Source organism: Seriola dumerili, unplaced genomic scaffold (assembly GCF_002260705.1).
Source record: "Seriola dumerili isolate Sdu_G_001 unplaced genomic scaffold, Sdu_1.0 BDQW01000468.1, whole genome shotgun sequence".
NCBI lineage: Eukaryota > Metazoa > Chordata > Actinopteri > Carangiformes > Carangidae > Seriola > Seriola dumerili.
Window position 1 is genome coordinate 4,831,293 of NW_019174723.1, and position 17,506 is coordinate 4,848,798.

The 17,506-nt window shown below is 39.2% G+C and overlaps 1 protein-coding gene across 1 annotated transcript in view; it reads right to left on the reverse strand.

Moving 5' to 3' along the window:
- Positions 1-17,506, reverse strand: part of LOC111235020 (delta-type opioid receptor-like) — a 90,921-nt gene that overhangs the window by 11,112 nt on the left and 62,303 nt on the right. Inside the window, exons 2-4 of the mRNA XM_022763304.1 lie at positions 12,901-12,988; positions 11,687-11,869; positions 10,128-10,218 (exon numbers count right to left, since the gene is read on the reverse strand). Of these exons, the coding sequence (XP_022619025.1) occupies positions 10,128-10,218; positions 11,687-11,869; positions 12,901-12,988 (362 nt within the window). The remainder of the gene's footprint in view (positions 1-10,127; positions 10,219-11,686; positions 11,870-12,900; positions 12,989-17,506) is intronic.

The window sequence follows — 17,506 nt, forward strand, 5'->3', positions numbered from 1 at the left end:
GACCAGCTCCTACACACTCGCTCGATCCCCATCTCCATCTCATCTCCATCTCCGCCTGTGTGCTCACCGTACCGAGGGTGGTTCCAAATCACCTAAGGGAGCAGTGGGAGCTGACTGATTTGTTATCTTACTCATGAAATTTCTTTTCTCAACATAATCCACCTCTCTAAATCCTGTCCTAACCACCTTATAGTAGAAATCTAAAAATATATGTACTGAATATATGTGTATATGACACTTGACTCTTTTGAAGCTGTTCACTGGTCTAAACAGATGAACACCCAGTAACACACCAGTTTTCAGCCTTTAAAGTCCAATCTGACATTATTTTCTATACGTCCAAAATTATAGTGGTATATGGTCAAACAACTGGATCACTAGAGAACAAATCCGTTGAACTACTGTATTCCTAAGTCTAGGCTGCTTCTTCAAACTGGCAGTACACTAATCTGAAACTACTGCAGGTAATACTATTGTAATACTACTGACTATAAATAAGTACCTCTTGCAACCCTACGTCAAATAACCAGAACTATCACTTTAATGTCCGTAAATGTCCTAAAAATGTCCTCAATCCTGAATCTTTGAATATGCAAATATGTTTCATTTCAAAAAGTGAGTCTCCAACTTCACTGGAAAGTCTGTTTCTTTGTCCTTGAAGTTTAAAATTCAATATTTTTCATTCTTGTATTTGCACATCCAGTTGAGCACAGAAAAACTTCCAACCTTTGAGTGTCAAACTGCAAAAAGCAAAACACATATTTGAGTAGAGGAAAAAAAGAAAACATTTATTGCCTGTGAAGAACACTACTACCACCTGCATCCACACTGAAAATTGGCAATGGACATGAATTGTGTTTTGCAGATTTGTCCAACATGAACTTCATTCAAAGGGAGTCGGGACTATGTCAAATGTAAGATTTGAGAGTAAAATTTCAACCTCCTTATTGTCAGTGTCTTCCCACTGTGGCACTAACACAGATATAATGCTATGAAACACACTTTGACACATCATCTAGTCTTTTGGATGGATTAGTCAGAGCAACTATTAATGACAGCAGGGTATCTGCTAATTATAGCCTCATCCCTGCCACTGTGTCCTTGGGCAAGGCTTTTGACCCCAATTAATGAGAGCGGCGTGCTGTGACTTTCCCTGCAGCTGTCAGGTTATAAAGCCACTCTGTCCCCTCATTCCCTCACTGTTTGTTTAGAGGAGACAGGAAGAGAAGCCAAGAGAAGAGGAACAAAAGTGGAGAAAAGCTAACCATTAATATCCCTGAATATCAATTTGTTGTACAGCTAGCAGTCACATCAGAACACACAGGTAAACAAACAGCTGCAGGACATGGCCAACAAACTGTGATTATGTAAGAAGTGGAGGAGAGGAGGGAGGAAAAAGAAAGATGATGAAGGAGAGTAAAACATGGACGGAGATGATGTAGGGGAAAAGTTAAAGATACAAAGAAAGAAGATAATATGCAAAAAGGGAGGTGTGGAAGAGGATAACAGAATGGGAAAGAAAACTGAAAGTAAGCAGATGTGAATGACATAAATCAAGACTTAAACAGGAGTAAATTAGAATTAAGAAGTTGTCACTGAAAAGAAAAACTAAATAAATGAAATGTGAATGAAATTAATGAGATGAGAAGTAAGATTACATTTGAATCCTAATGAAATAAGCATGAAAGTAAAGTAAGTACTGAATGAAAATTAAATGGTGTGTATGAAATGGGAATGTAACAAAAATGAAAAGGAAGGAGTGAATGAAATAAATCGAGATGTAAACAAGAGTAGATGAAATGAGATGAGAATAAAATAAAGGATATATGAACACATGAATAGAATGAGATGTAATCTTAAGTGAGAAGAAAGGAAAGAAAGGAAAGAAAAGAAAGAACGAGAGTTGGATGAGATAAAAGGAGAGGGGGAAATGAGCCGAAGAAGTTGAGGAGAAAACAATTGCAAATCAGAAAAAGAAAGAAATAAGAGAAGAAAGAAGACATGAGCAAACAGGAGATAAACAGAAAAAAGCAGACGCATGAGAGCAGAGAGAAGTCTTAGTGCAGATGTAGCTCAGCTGTAAAGTAGACTAATAAAAATGATTATGAGATTAGGATGTAGCTGCAGGCTGAGACTGGATCAATATCTAACCACTAGGCCTCCTGTTTCCTCACTAGCTACAACATACTACTTGATTCAATTGCAAAATAGCCCTGATAATTACTACGCTATGTGTGGGCATGTGTCTGGAAAATCACTGACTGTTTCAGTGAGTGATTTTCTTTCTGTTTACCACTAACATAAATATTAGAAGTGTAATCGATGGTTCTATTTCTCTGTGCATCACCAGTTTGTCTTCCAATTCTTCAGCACTGTCTTTTTTATGCAATGATTCTTTATGCAGTAATTCTTAAAACAGCACCACACCATGATTTGTTTACATAGAAGAAAAGATAACACAATTACAGTGAGTATAAATACATAAATGGATTTAGTAAGAGGTCAGTGACAGATCTGGGAACACCAAGAAGAGCTGCCAGAGGTTCTCAAGACTCGATCAGGCTCTGAGGGGGGAAATCAATTCACATATAAACAAGAACCTGACCATGCTACGCTTTAAAAACCAGACACAAAGTTAGACCTAAAATTGACAGGCACCTAGTGTAGGGTAGAAAGGATTGGAATAACAAGATTGTCTTTTCTTGGAAGGTGTTGGCAGTCTGGCAGTAGCTTTTTGCACTAGATGCTGTTAAAAGATATATTTCTGGCGGTGAGAAGAAGGAAGCTAGTTGCAGTGGTAACACCTGGAGGAAAAGCACTAAAGGGCTTTCACCAGGTCTGTGCATGACAGAAAAGACCTGATTTCTGTGATGTATAATTCCAGTCTATAGGGCTGAAACAAAGGTAAACTCTAGTCGGTGGTGCCGATGGGAGAAATTAGAAAGAGCTCCATCAAAACTTAAAATAACTGAAGTTGAGGAGGTTTTTGTCCATAGAGCAAAATGAAGCACATAAAAACAATAACGGGCCCAAGATAATACCCTGGGGGATCCCAAGAGGGTGGAGCAGTAGAAGCTGAGGATTATACTGTGACAAAAAAATTATTTCACTAAATGAACTAAATGAATCAAAATTTTTCCAGATAAGTGATTAAGATATTCCCAAACTGGAATATCAGGTTTGGGAACCTCAGAATTGTGTCTGTGCTCTTTGCAGATGATCCAGGAGGAGCTGGAAAACGTTGCTGGAGAGAGAGACGTCTGGTATTCCCTGTTAAGTTTGCCACCTCCACTACCTGACCCCAGATGAGCAAGAGAAAATGGATAGATGGATGTTTAAGATATTGTGGTCGAGGCAAGGCTGATTTTTTGGACACTCCAACATCTCTTCAACATCTCTCTACATAAGCTTTTACATCAGATCAAGGTTTTCTTGTATTGAACATCTCCACTTTCTTCTATAAATGTTTAAACCACATCGACTCCAAAAATTCTCTCTCTTCTCTCTCCCCCAGTATTGATGTAAAGGTAAAACAGTGCTGAGAGATGACAGAAGAGAAGGTGCAGTCAGGGCAGCAGTAAGCGTGGCTTCAGGCTGACAGGGGACTTGATTTCCTCCCAGCATGCCAGCTGGCACACCTGGTCAGGTTCAGGTGAACTGACTCGAAGCAGCTTAACGCAAGTCTGCATGCTGACACATGGAGGACAGAGCAGGGGAAAGCAGAGCTGCATCTTGAGACGTTACCACAGACAATGTTTCCAGCTATACCAATGTTTTCTAGCCGTTTTCAGTCTGATTTTCAACACTGTTAATGTCGGAGCACATCTAATCTAATAAATTGAAAGCCGCTTTACCAATTTGATTATTTCAACTCTCAGATCAAATTAGAGGGCCTGAGCCAGAAGAGCAGAGTACTTGCATTAAAGTCTTGATGGTCTATCGTACTAGACTGTACCAGCTTTCTATCAAGTATAATAAAAATAGAAAGAGAGACTGTGAGGTAATGCTATAGGAAAAAGAGAGAGAGAAGAAAGAGACAGATTGAGAGAAAGTGAAAACCAGACAGATGGATTTCCAAGGTTGGTGTTCAGGATGAAAGGATTCTCCTGCTTTGATATTTGGGGAAGGATGTTCTAGCATGTAATCCTCAGTCAAATAGCTCAAACAAAAGATTTGTTAAACAAAAGTTTGGTTTAATACACTACAAACAAAAGTCTTCAATGTCAAAGTAGTCAATTTGATTTCATTTATATTCCGCCAAATCAAAACAGAAGTTATCTCAAGGTACTTTTCAAATAGAGCAAGTCTAGACTGTACTTTGTAATATTGATTACAGAGTCCCAACAATTCCCACCATGAGCAAGCACCCTATAATATATCTATTTCAGATTTCTTCCAGCCTGTTATGAGGTTTATCAGTATTTTTTTTAACTCAACCTCAAATACTTTTTTATCGTGTTTTCCGGATTCCCTGAATTAAACTATATTTTACAAAAGATCATCTATAATCTTAATGTATCCATTGAAAGATGACTGAGGATGCTTCACTTCGGCAATGACCTGCTTCACATTTCTGGTTAAATGATAATGAAATATTAATGCACCTAAATTTGGTTCAACGTAGGGTAAAAAGAAGATTACAGGGGATGACGTTATCCGAAATAACCAACCTGACAGATTCTTTATTAGAACATGTGAGACTGTAAATTATTAGAAAATATAACAGCTTCATCAGAGCGAATATCTACAACTTTAAAGCCCAATACCCTTTTCATTAAAACAACAACGTGAAAGTGGTGAAAGAACAAACAATATATTATCAACCTTACTTAGAAATGACATTTATATGTATAAACTGCAACAGCAAATACGTTTTGTAGGGAAACATTTATTGAAGACAGTAGATTTGGAGGTGGTGGGGGGTGGACGGACACCATACAAAGTACACATCTGTTACACCAGATTCCAGGGGCCAGTTTCACAAAGATAGATTTTGACTATGGCTTAGATATAACAAATAGTCAGACTTCAGATAGCAGTTTAGTTCTTGACTATCTTAAGATGGGCTGTGGTACGACTCCTTGTTGAATTAGGACTTTTTTTAAATAAAAAAATGGCCAACCAAGTTAATGCATGTAACTGCTCAGCTCCATTTACACCAGCAGAAAATGTTTGTGTTTTGGAAGAATTTAACAGTTACAAAGACAATCAAAAGAAAAATCACTGCGGTCTCAAAGAAATCTCTTTCCCTTCTCATTGCTTTCTCCATAACAATGTTAACAAACCACAAATTGTCACACAAGCCACGTTTTTCTGCTTTTTGTTGTTGGATGCTACTGGTCAGCACAGGTGTCATTGAATGTTATTATTGTGACATTGGTCTTAGGCCTTACGCTTAGGCCTGAGTTAGTCTGGGGGTAAAGTGCCTATTTTTTTGGTTTAAAATGAGTCACTCTTTATTTTTGAGAAACGGTTTGACTGGCATTAGACTAATCTATGAGCATGATTAAGACTGGCCTAACACAGTCGGGTCTGTGGTCAGGTTTAGGCAACTAAAACACTTTGCTTAAGGTTAGGGAAGGATCGTGTTTCTTGGAGACAGAATTTATATTATAGTGAGGTTAAAAATATAAAGTTTGTGCAAAAAGTAAAGGTCATGTGGTCATCAAAATAAAAATGGTTCAACCCCTGGCAACCATGAACTGGCTTTGTATTTTGTGACTCATCAACAGGTCATGAGACAAATCTGGGGGTTTGCGAGATGTAGAATGGGAAATAAGAAAATGTAAATTCTTCAACAACAACAAAAAAAATATGTCTAAAAATAATTAAAATAAACTGTTTGATGATATATAGATGAAGGCTATGTCATTACCATCTTTGGGGCAATAAACCAAAAAACCTCATAATGTTAATATAAGAGGATGCATTATGATTGCTTAGTCTTTACAACAACAGCAACATAAATTACAACATTAAACTCGCCCTCTCCTTTCTAACTTTAGCTAAACATGCTATAAACAGCAGAGTCACTCTGTCATAACACAGATGAGTAAGATAGCTATCCAGGCACTGAGCTGCAGTGGGGGTGGGATTTTTTGTTCCTAAACAGACTTAAGGCCAGAAATTTAGTTTTATTAGCCTGAAGTCTCAGTTCAGTTGCTAGTATTGATGAACAACCCTGTTTACCCACTAATGACAAATTATGGCCATTTTCTGCTTTGGCATTGTGTATTTAAGGTCATGAGAAATTCTTTGCACACCTGTCACTGTAAAAACTGAGCAGAATTCTTCAAATGTTTTTGGCCTTTTTAGGCAAAGAGCTGCCATCTGTGAGCTGTAAGTTTGTCATGATATCCAAGGCTGCCAGCACAATCTCATCACACACACACACACACACACACACACACACACACACACACACACACACACACACTCATCACTTTCACACAACCATATAAGGCAAATGCTCTACCTAGAATTACACACACACACACACACACACACACACACACACACACACACACACACACACACACACACAGCTTAATGTGAGTAGAGTAGAATCTGCTCCCCTGCAAGACTTTCCCATTAATATTAGACTATAATTCTGTCTGTCTATCTGTGTGTGTGTGTGTGTGTGTCTGCCATAAACTAAAATATATGAAAGCCTGAGCAAGATGTTTTATGGCAGCAAACACACGCTCGCAGTGTATAAAGACAAAGGACTCAGCTGGATCCACTCAACAGAAACTGATAAGCAGCTATAAGAAGAGAAATGAAACGGGTCTGTTTCAAAGTGAGACTGAAGCTGCTGTTATCCATCAGGTGTTATCAGGGATCCAAGAGACTTGGGTGAATACAGAGAGAGAGAGAGAGAGAGAGAGAGAGACTGTGATAAAGAGTAAAACTTTTCAACTTTCTTGTTATGCACTTGCTTCAGAATCTGGTGAGAATCCAGCAGACAGTTGCACCAGATTTCCAAAGTTCAAACGCAGCTGTAGCCCTTTATTAGGAGTCTGTGACACTGCTTGCTCCATGCTCTTTATGATTCAAACATAGGTATCTGTGACATAAATCATCATTTTGGCTTTATTCAGACACAACAAGAGCTTCAATGCTCACATTATATTTGACACCATGAACGGGATCAGCCCGTTGTACAGTACTGATATGGAAAAAGAGTGTTTTCTAAAGGCAGAACAGAACATTCCCAGTTCTCTCACAGGCTGCACCAGTGATGGGTTTAAAAGGTATTTTGCCATTGAAGCCTTAATTAATGCCTATCGTAAATGCGAGGGGCACTTACCCTCTCCTCTCACTGCAAATCCCCCTCATAAATCTTCTCATTGATTTTCTCATTTATTAGATAGAGAATTCTGCAGCCTGTTTTATATTGCCTGAGAGTGCACAAGCATAAAATGACGAGACATTAAGTTGGGACTAATTTTTGCTTATTATTTTTTATTAATGAAAGCTGAAGGTAGTTGAGGGAATTTTTTCTGATTATTATAGTGACTTTATGAGACTTTCTCTGACACCATGAGGGGAAAAACAGAGGGGGTTGAGGGGTTAATTTTTATGAACCTCTGATGTCAAGAATGTCCACAATAGGCTTGGATGACATCCAAAATTTAATATCTTGATACAGTCCAGCCCAAATATCATGATATACAGATTAATATACACTGTAATATTGTTGCATTTTATGTTTCAGATATAATTGATGTTGCCGCTTAACAGCTTACTACTCAACAACGTAAAGTTGGCTCATTCATAGTTTTTTTTAGAGGTTTAGTTATGTATATAAAACTTTTTGGGCTTATGCCATCAAAAATGATAAATTAACCAATAGATCAACCATCATTATAGTCATTCATGTTGTGGATTGGCAGCAGCACAGACGAGGTGAACCTGGACAGGGAGGTTGAGCACCTGATTGACTGACATCTCATTAAAGTAAATGGAGTTCAGATGTGCATCCTGGCAGGCAGGGCTGAAGCCAGGCTAGATCTAATTACTGAGCTTTAGGTGACGCTCGCTAAAACGAGGCCTGTGGGTGGATTTCTCTTGGTGCGAGCAGGTGTCGGGGGAGAGGGTGACGAAACATAAAAAAATGAATGAGCCTGCGAAGTTATAGCTTCATCATGAAGGGGACAGAAAGAGTAGGAGAAAGGCAGATTTTAATGTTCAAGTTAACCTTTGGATTTACAAGGACAGTGTAGCATTTAGACTAGAGCAGCTAAGTGAGAACTCTGTTATTATATTATACTCTGAAGTTATTATATTTGTGTCTTTAGCATATCCTTTCTTCTACCCACAAAGAATACATACAAAGCCGCTTGGCATCATTTAAATATTAAAACGCGGAGGCCAGTTAAAGCAGATTATTCATGGGATAATTAAACATAGATATCATTTTGTTCCCAGCCATTTGTGAGTAAGATCTCATGCTTTGATTTGAACTTTTGTGGGATACATCAGTGCAGGAGTGTCTGCTAAGGAAAAACTGTGGAATATTGTTTGAATGCCACTCCAGGCTCTAGGCCACTGTGGACTTCAACAATATTACAAAACAGATTCTGTTCTTTCTTAATGATCCAGGTCTTTACTCAAAGAGATAGGACTGAGATTGAACAGATGAGTGGTAGACAGCAGCAGCACTGCATTAGTGAATGGAAGAAGAAGAACCTTTGGATCCTTTTTTACCAGCACCAGTATGCTGAGGTTGTGTTTGATGTGTACGTGGAAATGTCAGCTTCTTTGTTCCCTTTTTTCATGCTCATTGTAAAATGAATGCTTTGCAAACTCCAAGTTTAATGGATCGTGGCTCTGCATTATTTGTATGATAATTCCTCTGAAACTGAGTCACTATAATTATGTATTTCTGCTGATTGAATCCTGTTGTATTGAATTCATTTGTATTTTCCTCTGTTAATTTCAGCCCTGCATATTTATCACGGAAATGGTGATTGCTAGTAACTCACATATGATGTGTGATGTAAAAACATTCAATTGGCTTAACTGTCATTTTTCAATAAACCTGTACGGACTATGTGCAAAATCTCACATTACAGAAATTGGACCCACTCTTTCAATAATCAAATCGTAACAGCTAGTGACTCACACTGTTATCTCATTGGTCTGTTAACATCACTTCTGATGATTGGTTTGCATCTGACGAACGAGATCAAACATTAAGAATGTTTCTATTCTGGTCCACATATAAACGTGCGCCCGCTGTGTGCGGCTTCATTTCATCGAGCATCGTGTGGATGCAAACAGGGGGCATCAATGATAACGTGTACTGAGCCTATTAGTCAGACGCTGTGCAGTACAAGCTATAAAAACTGGGACAGCAACGACATTTGTAAACGGGTTCACTCACATCACACTTCCTGAGGCAATCTCTTGAAATACAGCTGGAAGCTATTTTTTCCCCCCCACACCCACTTTTTCTAGCAGCAGATATTAAAATATATATGTGAAAGCCATGCTGTATGTTACACAACTGGGTAATGTTTTACATATTAATTAGTCATTAAAATTCACACTATCACAGTCAAAGGTGTAATGCATGTGATGATACAGCATATGGTGAGACTGTGCAGAGCCTTGGACTTCATGTCTCGGTTTTAGGACTGTCCTGCAGTGTGAACTGTGGGACAAACAGGTGTGTCCCTTTCTAAACTATGTCCAAGTCAGCGTGGCACAGATGGACTCCATTCAAGTTCTAGACACATCTTAGGGATAATTAAAGCAAACAGGAAGCACCTAAACACAGAGTACTTTTGTAAATTACAGATTTCAGTTTTTGACTTTTAATAAATGAGCAAAAAACATGTTTTCGCTTTGTCATTGTGTGTTATTGATTGCAGACTAATGGGAAAGTTAATGTGCAATTTGATCTGCTTGAATTTTACAACACAATGTCGTGAAGATGTCTGAATACTTTCTGAAATCACTGGGTACGCTGTAAGTTTCTTTCATATGTACACATGTGGTGAAGGTAGATGCATGTGCGTGTACAAGTCAGTGCATGTATACTCGCAGCATCTGCACAGGTACATGTAGGCTATGTAAATACTGTATATGTAGCTGTGTGTGTGTGTGTGTTTATAACTCACTGTTATGCTCTTGTTCTTCCTCTACATTTCCCATGACCATGGCCGGAACGCCAAAGGCCGAAGCCAACACCCACACACAGATGTTGACCACCTGAGGAAATGATAACGTTACTGTGAAAAACATATTAATTTCTTACACAGATAGTGATTAAATAGTAAGATGCATAATTTAACACAACTTCAGTATGTACACAACTCTGAGTGTGTAAGTGTGTTCTCATGTGGCATATCTTTGGAAAGCTTAGATTCTTGTGATTTGATTGATACAAACCATTTCATGATCATAACAGCAGGTACAGTCAGACCAATGACTAAAAAACAAACAATTAAAACATTGACACAACTCACCCCAATGAAGTCTCATAGTGTGGACAGACACACAGACAGACCCCTCCCAAAGAACTGAAAACTGTCAATTGTGAATAGTTTGCGGTGGTCTGTTTTATTTAAATTACATTTTCAGCCACACGACTTATTTTTACTCTTTTTATATCCACAAAGGGAAAAAGTTCTATAATGTTTATGTTTCACTTACTCTGTGTCAGCAATACTGATAGTGAATCTGGATATGGGATAGAATACCTCTAACTGTCACTTTTCATAACAGCCCAAAATGATGACTGTATATGTTCAAGCTTTCAAGACTATGAGTCTTTTTGTCCAAAGCATTTAACCTAGGGTCTTTTGTGGAGTCTCCAAATGGCCTTTTTTGGAAAAACGTCTAAACATACCCATAGAAGACATGTGTAAATATGTGGTATTGTTACCAAATTTGAGCTTGGACCATGTAAGGCTTTACGCTGTGGTCCCATTAGGTTTTCAGGCTCATAACTCACATCTGCAGGCATCTATTTTCAAAAAAATAAATATTCAGGCGGAAATAAACACCTACTTGAGTGTGTTGAAACCCTTGTAACTCACTGCCAGTGGCACTTACATTGATTCTGTATTCAGTATCTCTATAACTCGGATAGGCGTTTTAGGCTAATTTCACAGGAATGATAAGGGGTGAACCCTTACGTCTACAAATCTAAAATGACTAATGACATGACAGGGACTCAAGACTCAAATAATTGCGGTATAAGAATAATATAATCAATTTGTAATTTCCAAAAAGATGTTCTACATGTGTTTCACATATGCACTAGCACTCTCCAAGACCAAACAGACTCTGAGGTGTAAAATCAATTAAAGTAAAAACAAACAGGAAGCTTGGCTAAGTCATCATCACGTCTGAGTTTACATTTAAACCACTGTTATTTCTCCGATGATGTAGCATATAGATTGACACAGTTATTAAACAGAGTCCGCCAATATAGCAGAGCACAGGAATAACAATGCCTGTTTCTCTTTTTCAGTTTTCCTACATGACAACAACACACAGAAAGTCAGTTTAAAGGGGTTCATGACCTGACTCAAATCATGACAGCAATGCCTGAAGAGGGCTGAACTGAGTGCTGACAGCTGATCTGGTGTCAGTGGTGCTTTCAGGGAAGATAACAGAGGTGTGAAGGTTTTGAAAAGGATGAATATCTCACTTTGAAATGAAACGCTTTTACCTTGGCCTTGTGAGGTGTCCTCATGTCCAGGGCTTTGACAGGGTGGCAGACGGCCACGTACCTGTCCATACTCATCACTGTCAGGGTGAAGGTGCTGGTGAACATGTTGTAGTAGTCAATCGACACCACCGCCTTGCACAGAGCGTTCCCGAATGGCCAGAAGCCCAGAAACACGTCAGTGCCCTGGAAACGTTTCAGAAAACAAAGAATGAACATAGAAATGCAGCTGGAGGCAGAACAGAGAGCTCCATCGCCGCTGAAATATGACTCTGGACAGTTAATTATCCACTGAACTGGAAACAAATTAGTGCAGTGGAGCACAAAACCATAACACCTCACAACCAACCAGTGACTGATAAAAGTCCATGTAATGTTCAGTAGCTGAGAGGAGAGCAAAACCTGATTCAAACAATCAGTTTTTCTGCATTTTTGTGCCACAGAGTAAAGAGAACCGATCAGCAGCACATTTTAAACCAACACATTAAATATGTTGTTTTACAGGGAAAAGAATAGAGTTGCGAAGATTTAAAAGCAGTTATGAAAAGTCACAATGTCTTAGGTTTTGGAAGTAGTGATGCCATAAAGACCATAGGATCATAAAATGACAAGCATGGGGGTCATCTTTTTCTCCAGGGTGAGAGGGAGCCCAGTACAGTGCAGGCTTGTGCTTCAGTAAAGTGAAGTGTTACAGTCCTTACAGTTGCTTACTTGTTTAACTAACTCTGTCAAATAAATGTAGTGGAGAAGAAAGTACAATAAATGTGGTGGAGTGGAAGTATAAAGAAGCATAAATACTCATTGTACAAGTACCTCAAAATTGCAATTGCGTACAGTACTTAGAGTAAATGTACTACTTTCCACAACTGCTAATACAACTTCGCCTTCAGTACACAGATATCTCAATATTGTTCAATTACCCAACAACTAAACTCCTAAATTCCTGAGTGAAAACAAAGGGGGTGACTAAAGACAGGTGATTCAGTGGTTGCCTAGCAACAACAATAGTAAAAAAAGAAAAACCCCACACACACTGCATTGTTGCTTTTTTAAATTGGCTTCAACAAAAAAGGCAGAATGGATTTTGCAACTTGCAAAATGTGCTCCGTTGGATGCTGTCATTCTTCCTGAGAGGTCAGTCTGTGCAAAAAATGTATCAATGACTAAAAAAAAATGGTATTCTTTCCTGTATGTGTAGCTTGTTGATAAATTCCTACCTGGAAAGGTAAAGTAGCCAGGAACAAAGAGTCTGCCAGAGCCAGGTTGAAGATGTAGATGTTAGTGGCCGTTTTCATCTTGGTGTATCTGAGGAGACAGGAAGCAGACAGACAGACACACACACACACACACACACACACACACACACACACACACACACACACACACACACACACAGACACAAGTTCAGTGAAGTGAGAAAATCCTGAGACAGGAAGCTCATTTTACTGGAGGTCACACACACACCTGTAACACCATAATCAAGCCTCTGCAGCCAATTCAGGGTTTAATCCAGTCTGCATAACAGAGACACTGTGTGTGGCTGCAGGTGCATCGCACCATTAGAATGCACAGAGTGTCTTTGTGAGGAGCTGCTGCTCAAACTGCTGGTTGTAATGAGATTTGGTGTGGAGGCTTTTATCCGAAGCACCCGGCAGTAGTGGGAGTGAGGACACTGTCAACATCTGTAGTTTCAGCGGTAATGAAGCCCCTCAACCTGGCAATGCAATAAAGAGTACAGACTGTGGTGACGTTAGGCTTTTGTTACCAAGTTTGAATTATATGTTATATACGTTTAATAATATTCCGATACTAAGTCTATAGTTGGAGGAAACTGAGCTAACATCATGTGAGCTATATCCCAGCCAGATTTATTAAAAGATTGTCCTAACGTTGCCCCCTGAGGAATGTCATGGGGTTATTACAACCAAAAGGGTTCTTCCTCTGGGGAGCAGTAATATTCTCTGCAACTTCCATGGCTGAAAAAAAGAGTATGAGGTATCATTTGTTCTGATGTTGATATTTAAAGCCATGGGTGTTATTTGCCAACTCTGCTGGGCCTCTGCGGCTTCTGTCCGGATCTCTCCTTTCCCCTCAGGTGACATGGTCTTGGTCAGATAGGGGATCAGTATTCTGATGTCACCTTGTGATTTGCTACTTTGTTTGGTTTCCTGTTTCCTGTTGAGGTTTAGCTCTCAAGTATCTGTTAACCGGGAAGGAACACTTCGGATCTGATGTTGCAGAGTCTGGTTTGACTGGACGGTTTCCCTCATTTTTATTTCATCTTACCTGTATCTCATGTTTTTTGGGTTTTTTTCGTATGTTGTGGTCGATGTTTGATACTTTGAAGTTTTTAGGTCAAACGAACTCATCACAAATATATAGAAATGTTTACTTTCTGCCTTCAGACTCTGGTTGATATATAGACTACTGATCTCTTTGGTTGAAGGCAGATTGTCTGAGGTCGTAAAGTGAAAAATATCAGGATTAATCCTCATTTCCACAGAAAAATGAATGTGAATCTTAAAAAAATAAAAAATAAAAAAATAAATAAAAATAAAAATTCATCAAGACATTAATTAGCCACTAATTATCTGAGTGTGTGTGGGCGTGTCCATTGCAGATTTTTTCCCTCTTTGGCTTGAGAACAAACTGAGGGCTCCTCTGCTTCAGATGCCCTGCATAAAACTTTACAAAAACGCATTGCAGTCAAATGTTTCCTCGCCCTCCTCCTCCCCCCCTTCATTCAGTTTGGCCTCAAGCTCTTTTGCACTCTCGGTTCTTCTCCTCAACACATCCCCTTCCTTCTTTCTCCCCTTTCTCTCCATCTCCTCCTCTGCCTCTTTTTCCCTCCCCATGTCCTCTTTTTTTGTCCCCCCCCCATCTCCAATTTTAGAAGATGTTCACCAAACTCAACACCCTTCTCCTTTTTTTTTTTAGGTCTCTCACTCATCTATTCCCTTCCATCTCAACATCTGTCTTTCACTCTTTTATCCCTCTCATTACCTTCCTCTGACTTTTAGTTCTCTGTATCTTTCCTCCTCTCCACTTGTTATCTGTCTCCACACCCTCAACTCTCTCTGACTCCTTTCATACTTCCTGCCTCAGTCTGCATCATATCTGCAGGTCTGAGGAAGCAGCTGAATTTAAGATGTTTTCAAGACTTCTAGAACATTCTACACCTGGGATCAAATCCAACACTCAATCACCAAAACACAGTCATATAATACACAAGAACAGCTGCACCCATATTCAACTGTGAAACCAAAACCATGTTTTTCATAATATTAATCAAGATAAAGCTTAATCTTATTTGTGACTATCCAATACATGCACGTAGGTCAGATTTGCTGTAAAAGCAAAATATAAAGGACTATGTATGTAAGTTTCATTATAGGCAGCCATTACTTTCAAGTCATTTAATAACTTGCAGAGACAAAAGCCTTAACTGCAATACAGCAGGTCATTTATCTTAGTGAATATTTAATCACCTTCAAAGTGTTGTATTCCTTCTGTCATCAAAGTTATATCGTGCAGTTGAGAGACAGAAAACATGTATCTCTCTGCATTTTTTCTCTCTGTGAAGGCATTTTCCATCTCTCTGCAGTCATTTTGCGGTTGCTCACAACTACTTCTAGTTGTTTGGAGTCTCTTTGAGACTGTTTTGTGTCATATTGCATCTCTCTGTGGTCATTTTGTGTCTCTTTGTGGCCATTTATGTGTATCTGTATCAAGAAATGTTCATATTCACCCCTTAGGCCCCTGGACCTGTTCCTGGACCGGTAGGCCCGTTTACCGATCCATGATGGTATGTGAGTATTGTGTAATTATAGAATATTTGAACCTACTCTTTAATTCTCTATAGTGTATTACTCAATGTGAAGAATCTGTCGATACAGTCTTAACACCTGCATTTGGATCACTTTAAGACTTTTCTTAAAGAACTTTTCAGACCTTTTATAGTCCACTTTCTCCCTTTGTGTCTTCATCTGCTCTTTTCTGTCTTTTCTACTTGTTTTCTCTTTTTCCTCTCCCCCATCATTCCCCTTAACTCTTGCTCTCCACCATATTTCTCTTCTACCTCCCTCCTTCTCTGCATGCTCCCATCAATGTCTCTCCTCCTTCTTCATCACTTCCATCCCATCCTAACTTGTCCCTCAGCTTCTTTCCTCCTCTCTAACCATCCGCCATACCGGTAACTTCAATGCTGCCTCCCTAACTTTTTGAATACATTTCATCTCCTCTCAGTCCAGCTCTCACTCCACTCTTCCCTCTCTCCTCAACTCCTGCCTTTCTTTCCACCTACCCCGCTCTTTCCCTCCTTCCCTCCCTCCATTTCATTCTCCTCCATCTTTTTTTCCCTCCTCTACAGCTTTCTTCATCTCCTCCAAATCATCTTCTTTCTTTCTCTGCCTTCCTGTCCTTGTCCTCCTCCACCACCTCTCTCTCTCTCTCTCGTACACCCCACCCCACCCCCTCTCTCTACATACTGAAGACTTGCAGGCAGGCTGCGAATCTTCAGAGGGAATATTTCATGGCTGTTCAGCTATCCTGCCCTCTTTACATCAGGGACCAGAGTCGTTCCAAACCCTCTATCGCTGTCTTTCTCTTTCTTTTCCAGAACATCTTGTCTTCTCTCCGTTAGTCTCTCTGGGTCTCTCTCTTGTCTCCTGGCCTTCTGTCTCTCTGACCCAAAAACAACCTCTGTTTTTTTCTCTCCATCTCTATTCACAATGTCTCCCGATATTCAGCTCCCTTCCCTGTTCTCATTTTCTCTTTCTCCCTTCCTTTCTGTCTCCCTCTTTGTCATTTAGTGAAAGTATAATTGCATTATAATTATGAGTTCAATGCTCCTGGCAGCAGCAGAGAGAAGGAGAGAAATAAAAAGGGCAACATGAGAAAAGAAAGGACAGAGAGGCGAGCCTCGAGCAAAGAGAGGCTCCAGTCAGTAACATACAGTCATGTATGAGAAGTGTGTTGCATATGCACAGTTGTCTTTTCTGATTTAGTTTCAAAGAGGGAAACTCAGCTCTACGGTTGAGACAACATGCGAGGGGTTGAATCACTGTAGTTACTTTGATGATACAGGAACATCTTGTTTATTTTACATGCACACTGGAAAAGCACACAAAGTGTTCACAAAATAAGGGTAGACAAATGACTCATTCGTGTTTCTACAGACAAGCCAAATCATCACGATGAAATACAGAGGCAGAGATCCATGTCCTGTGTCAAGATCTTTGTGCCATGAAACAATAAAGTGATGGGACATTTTGATCTAAATATGTCTAATCATTCATATAAGAAGAAATGGAAAAAAATTGTTTAAAATCTCATGTGTTTCTCTAGAAAATTAAATATTTGTGACTAAGTGGTCTGAAAATAAACTTGGGTTATGAATCAATAACTTTAAGAGCTCAGAAAATCTGTTTCATCAAGGCCATGCGGGTTTCTTTTGATCAAATATGATTGACAGTGCTGTTTCCCTGGCAACACGAGTGAACAACCCAACTACTGTCATCAGCTGAGCCTGAAACTGCAGAAACCCAGCAAACTCCATTAGATAAGGAAGACCATGAGAGGAAGATGAAAGTCCTGGAAGAAACTAGTGAGAGGAACTTGATTTTCTTTAGTTCAGTCCTCATTCCACATTTAATAACTACTAATTGGTATCACATTAAACTCTCTTCAGCAACCAATTGCTCTGTCAATGGTCAGTGTACATTATGTACATGTGAGTATTGTTTTAATTTGAAAGCGAACCTTTTAGTCACAAATTTAAATCAATTTTAATCTCATCTAAATTAATGTCATTTTTTTTATAAT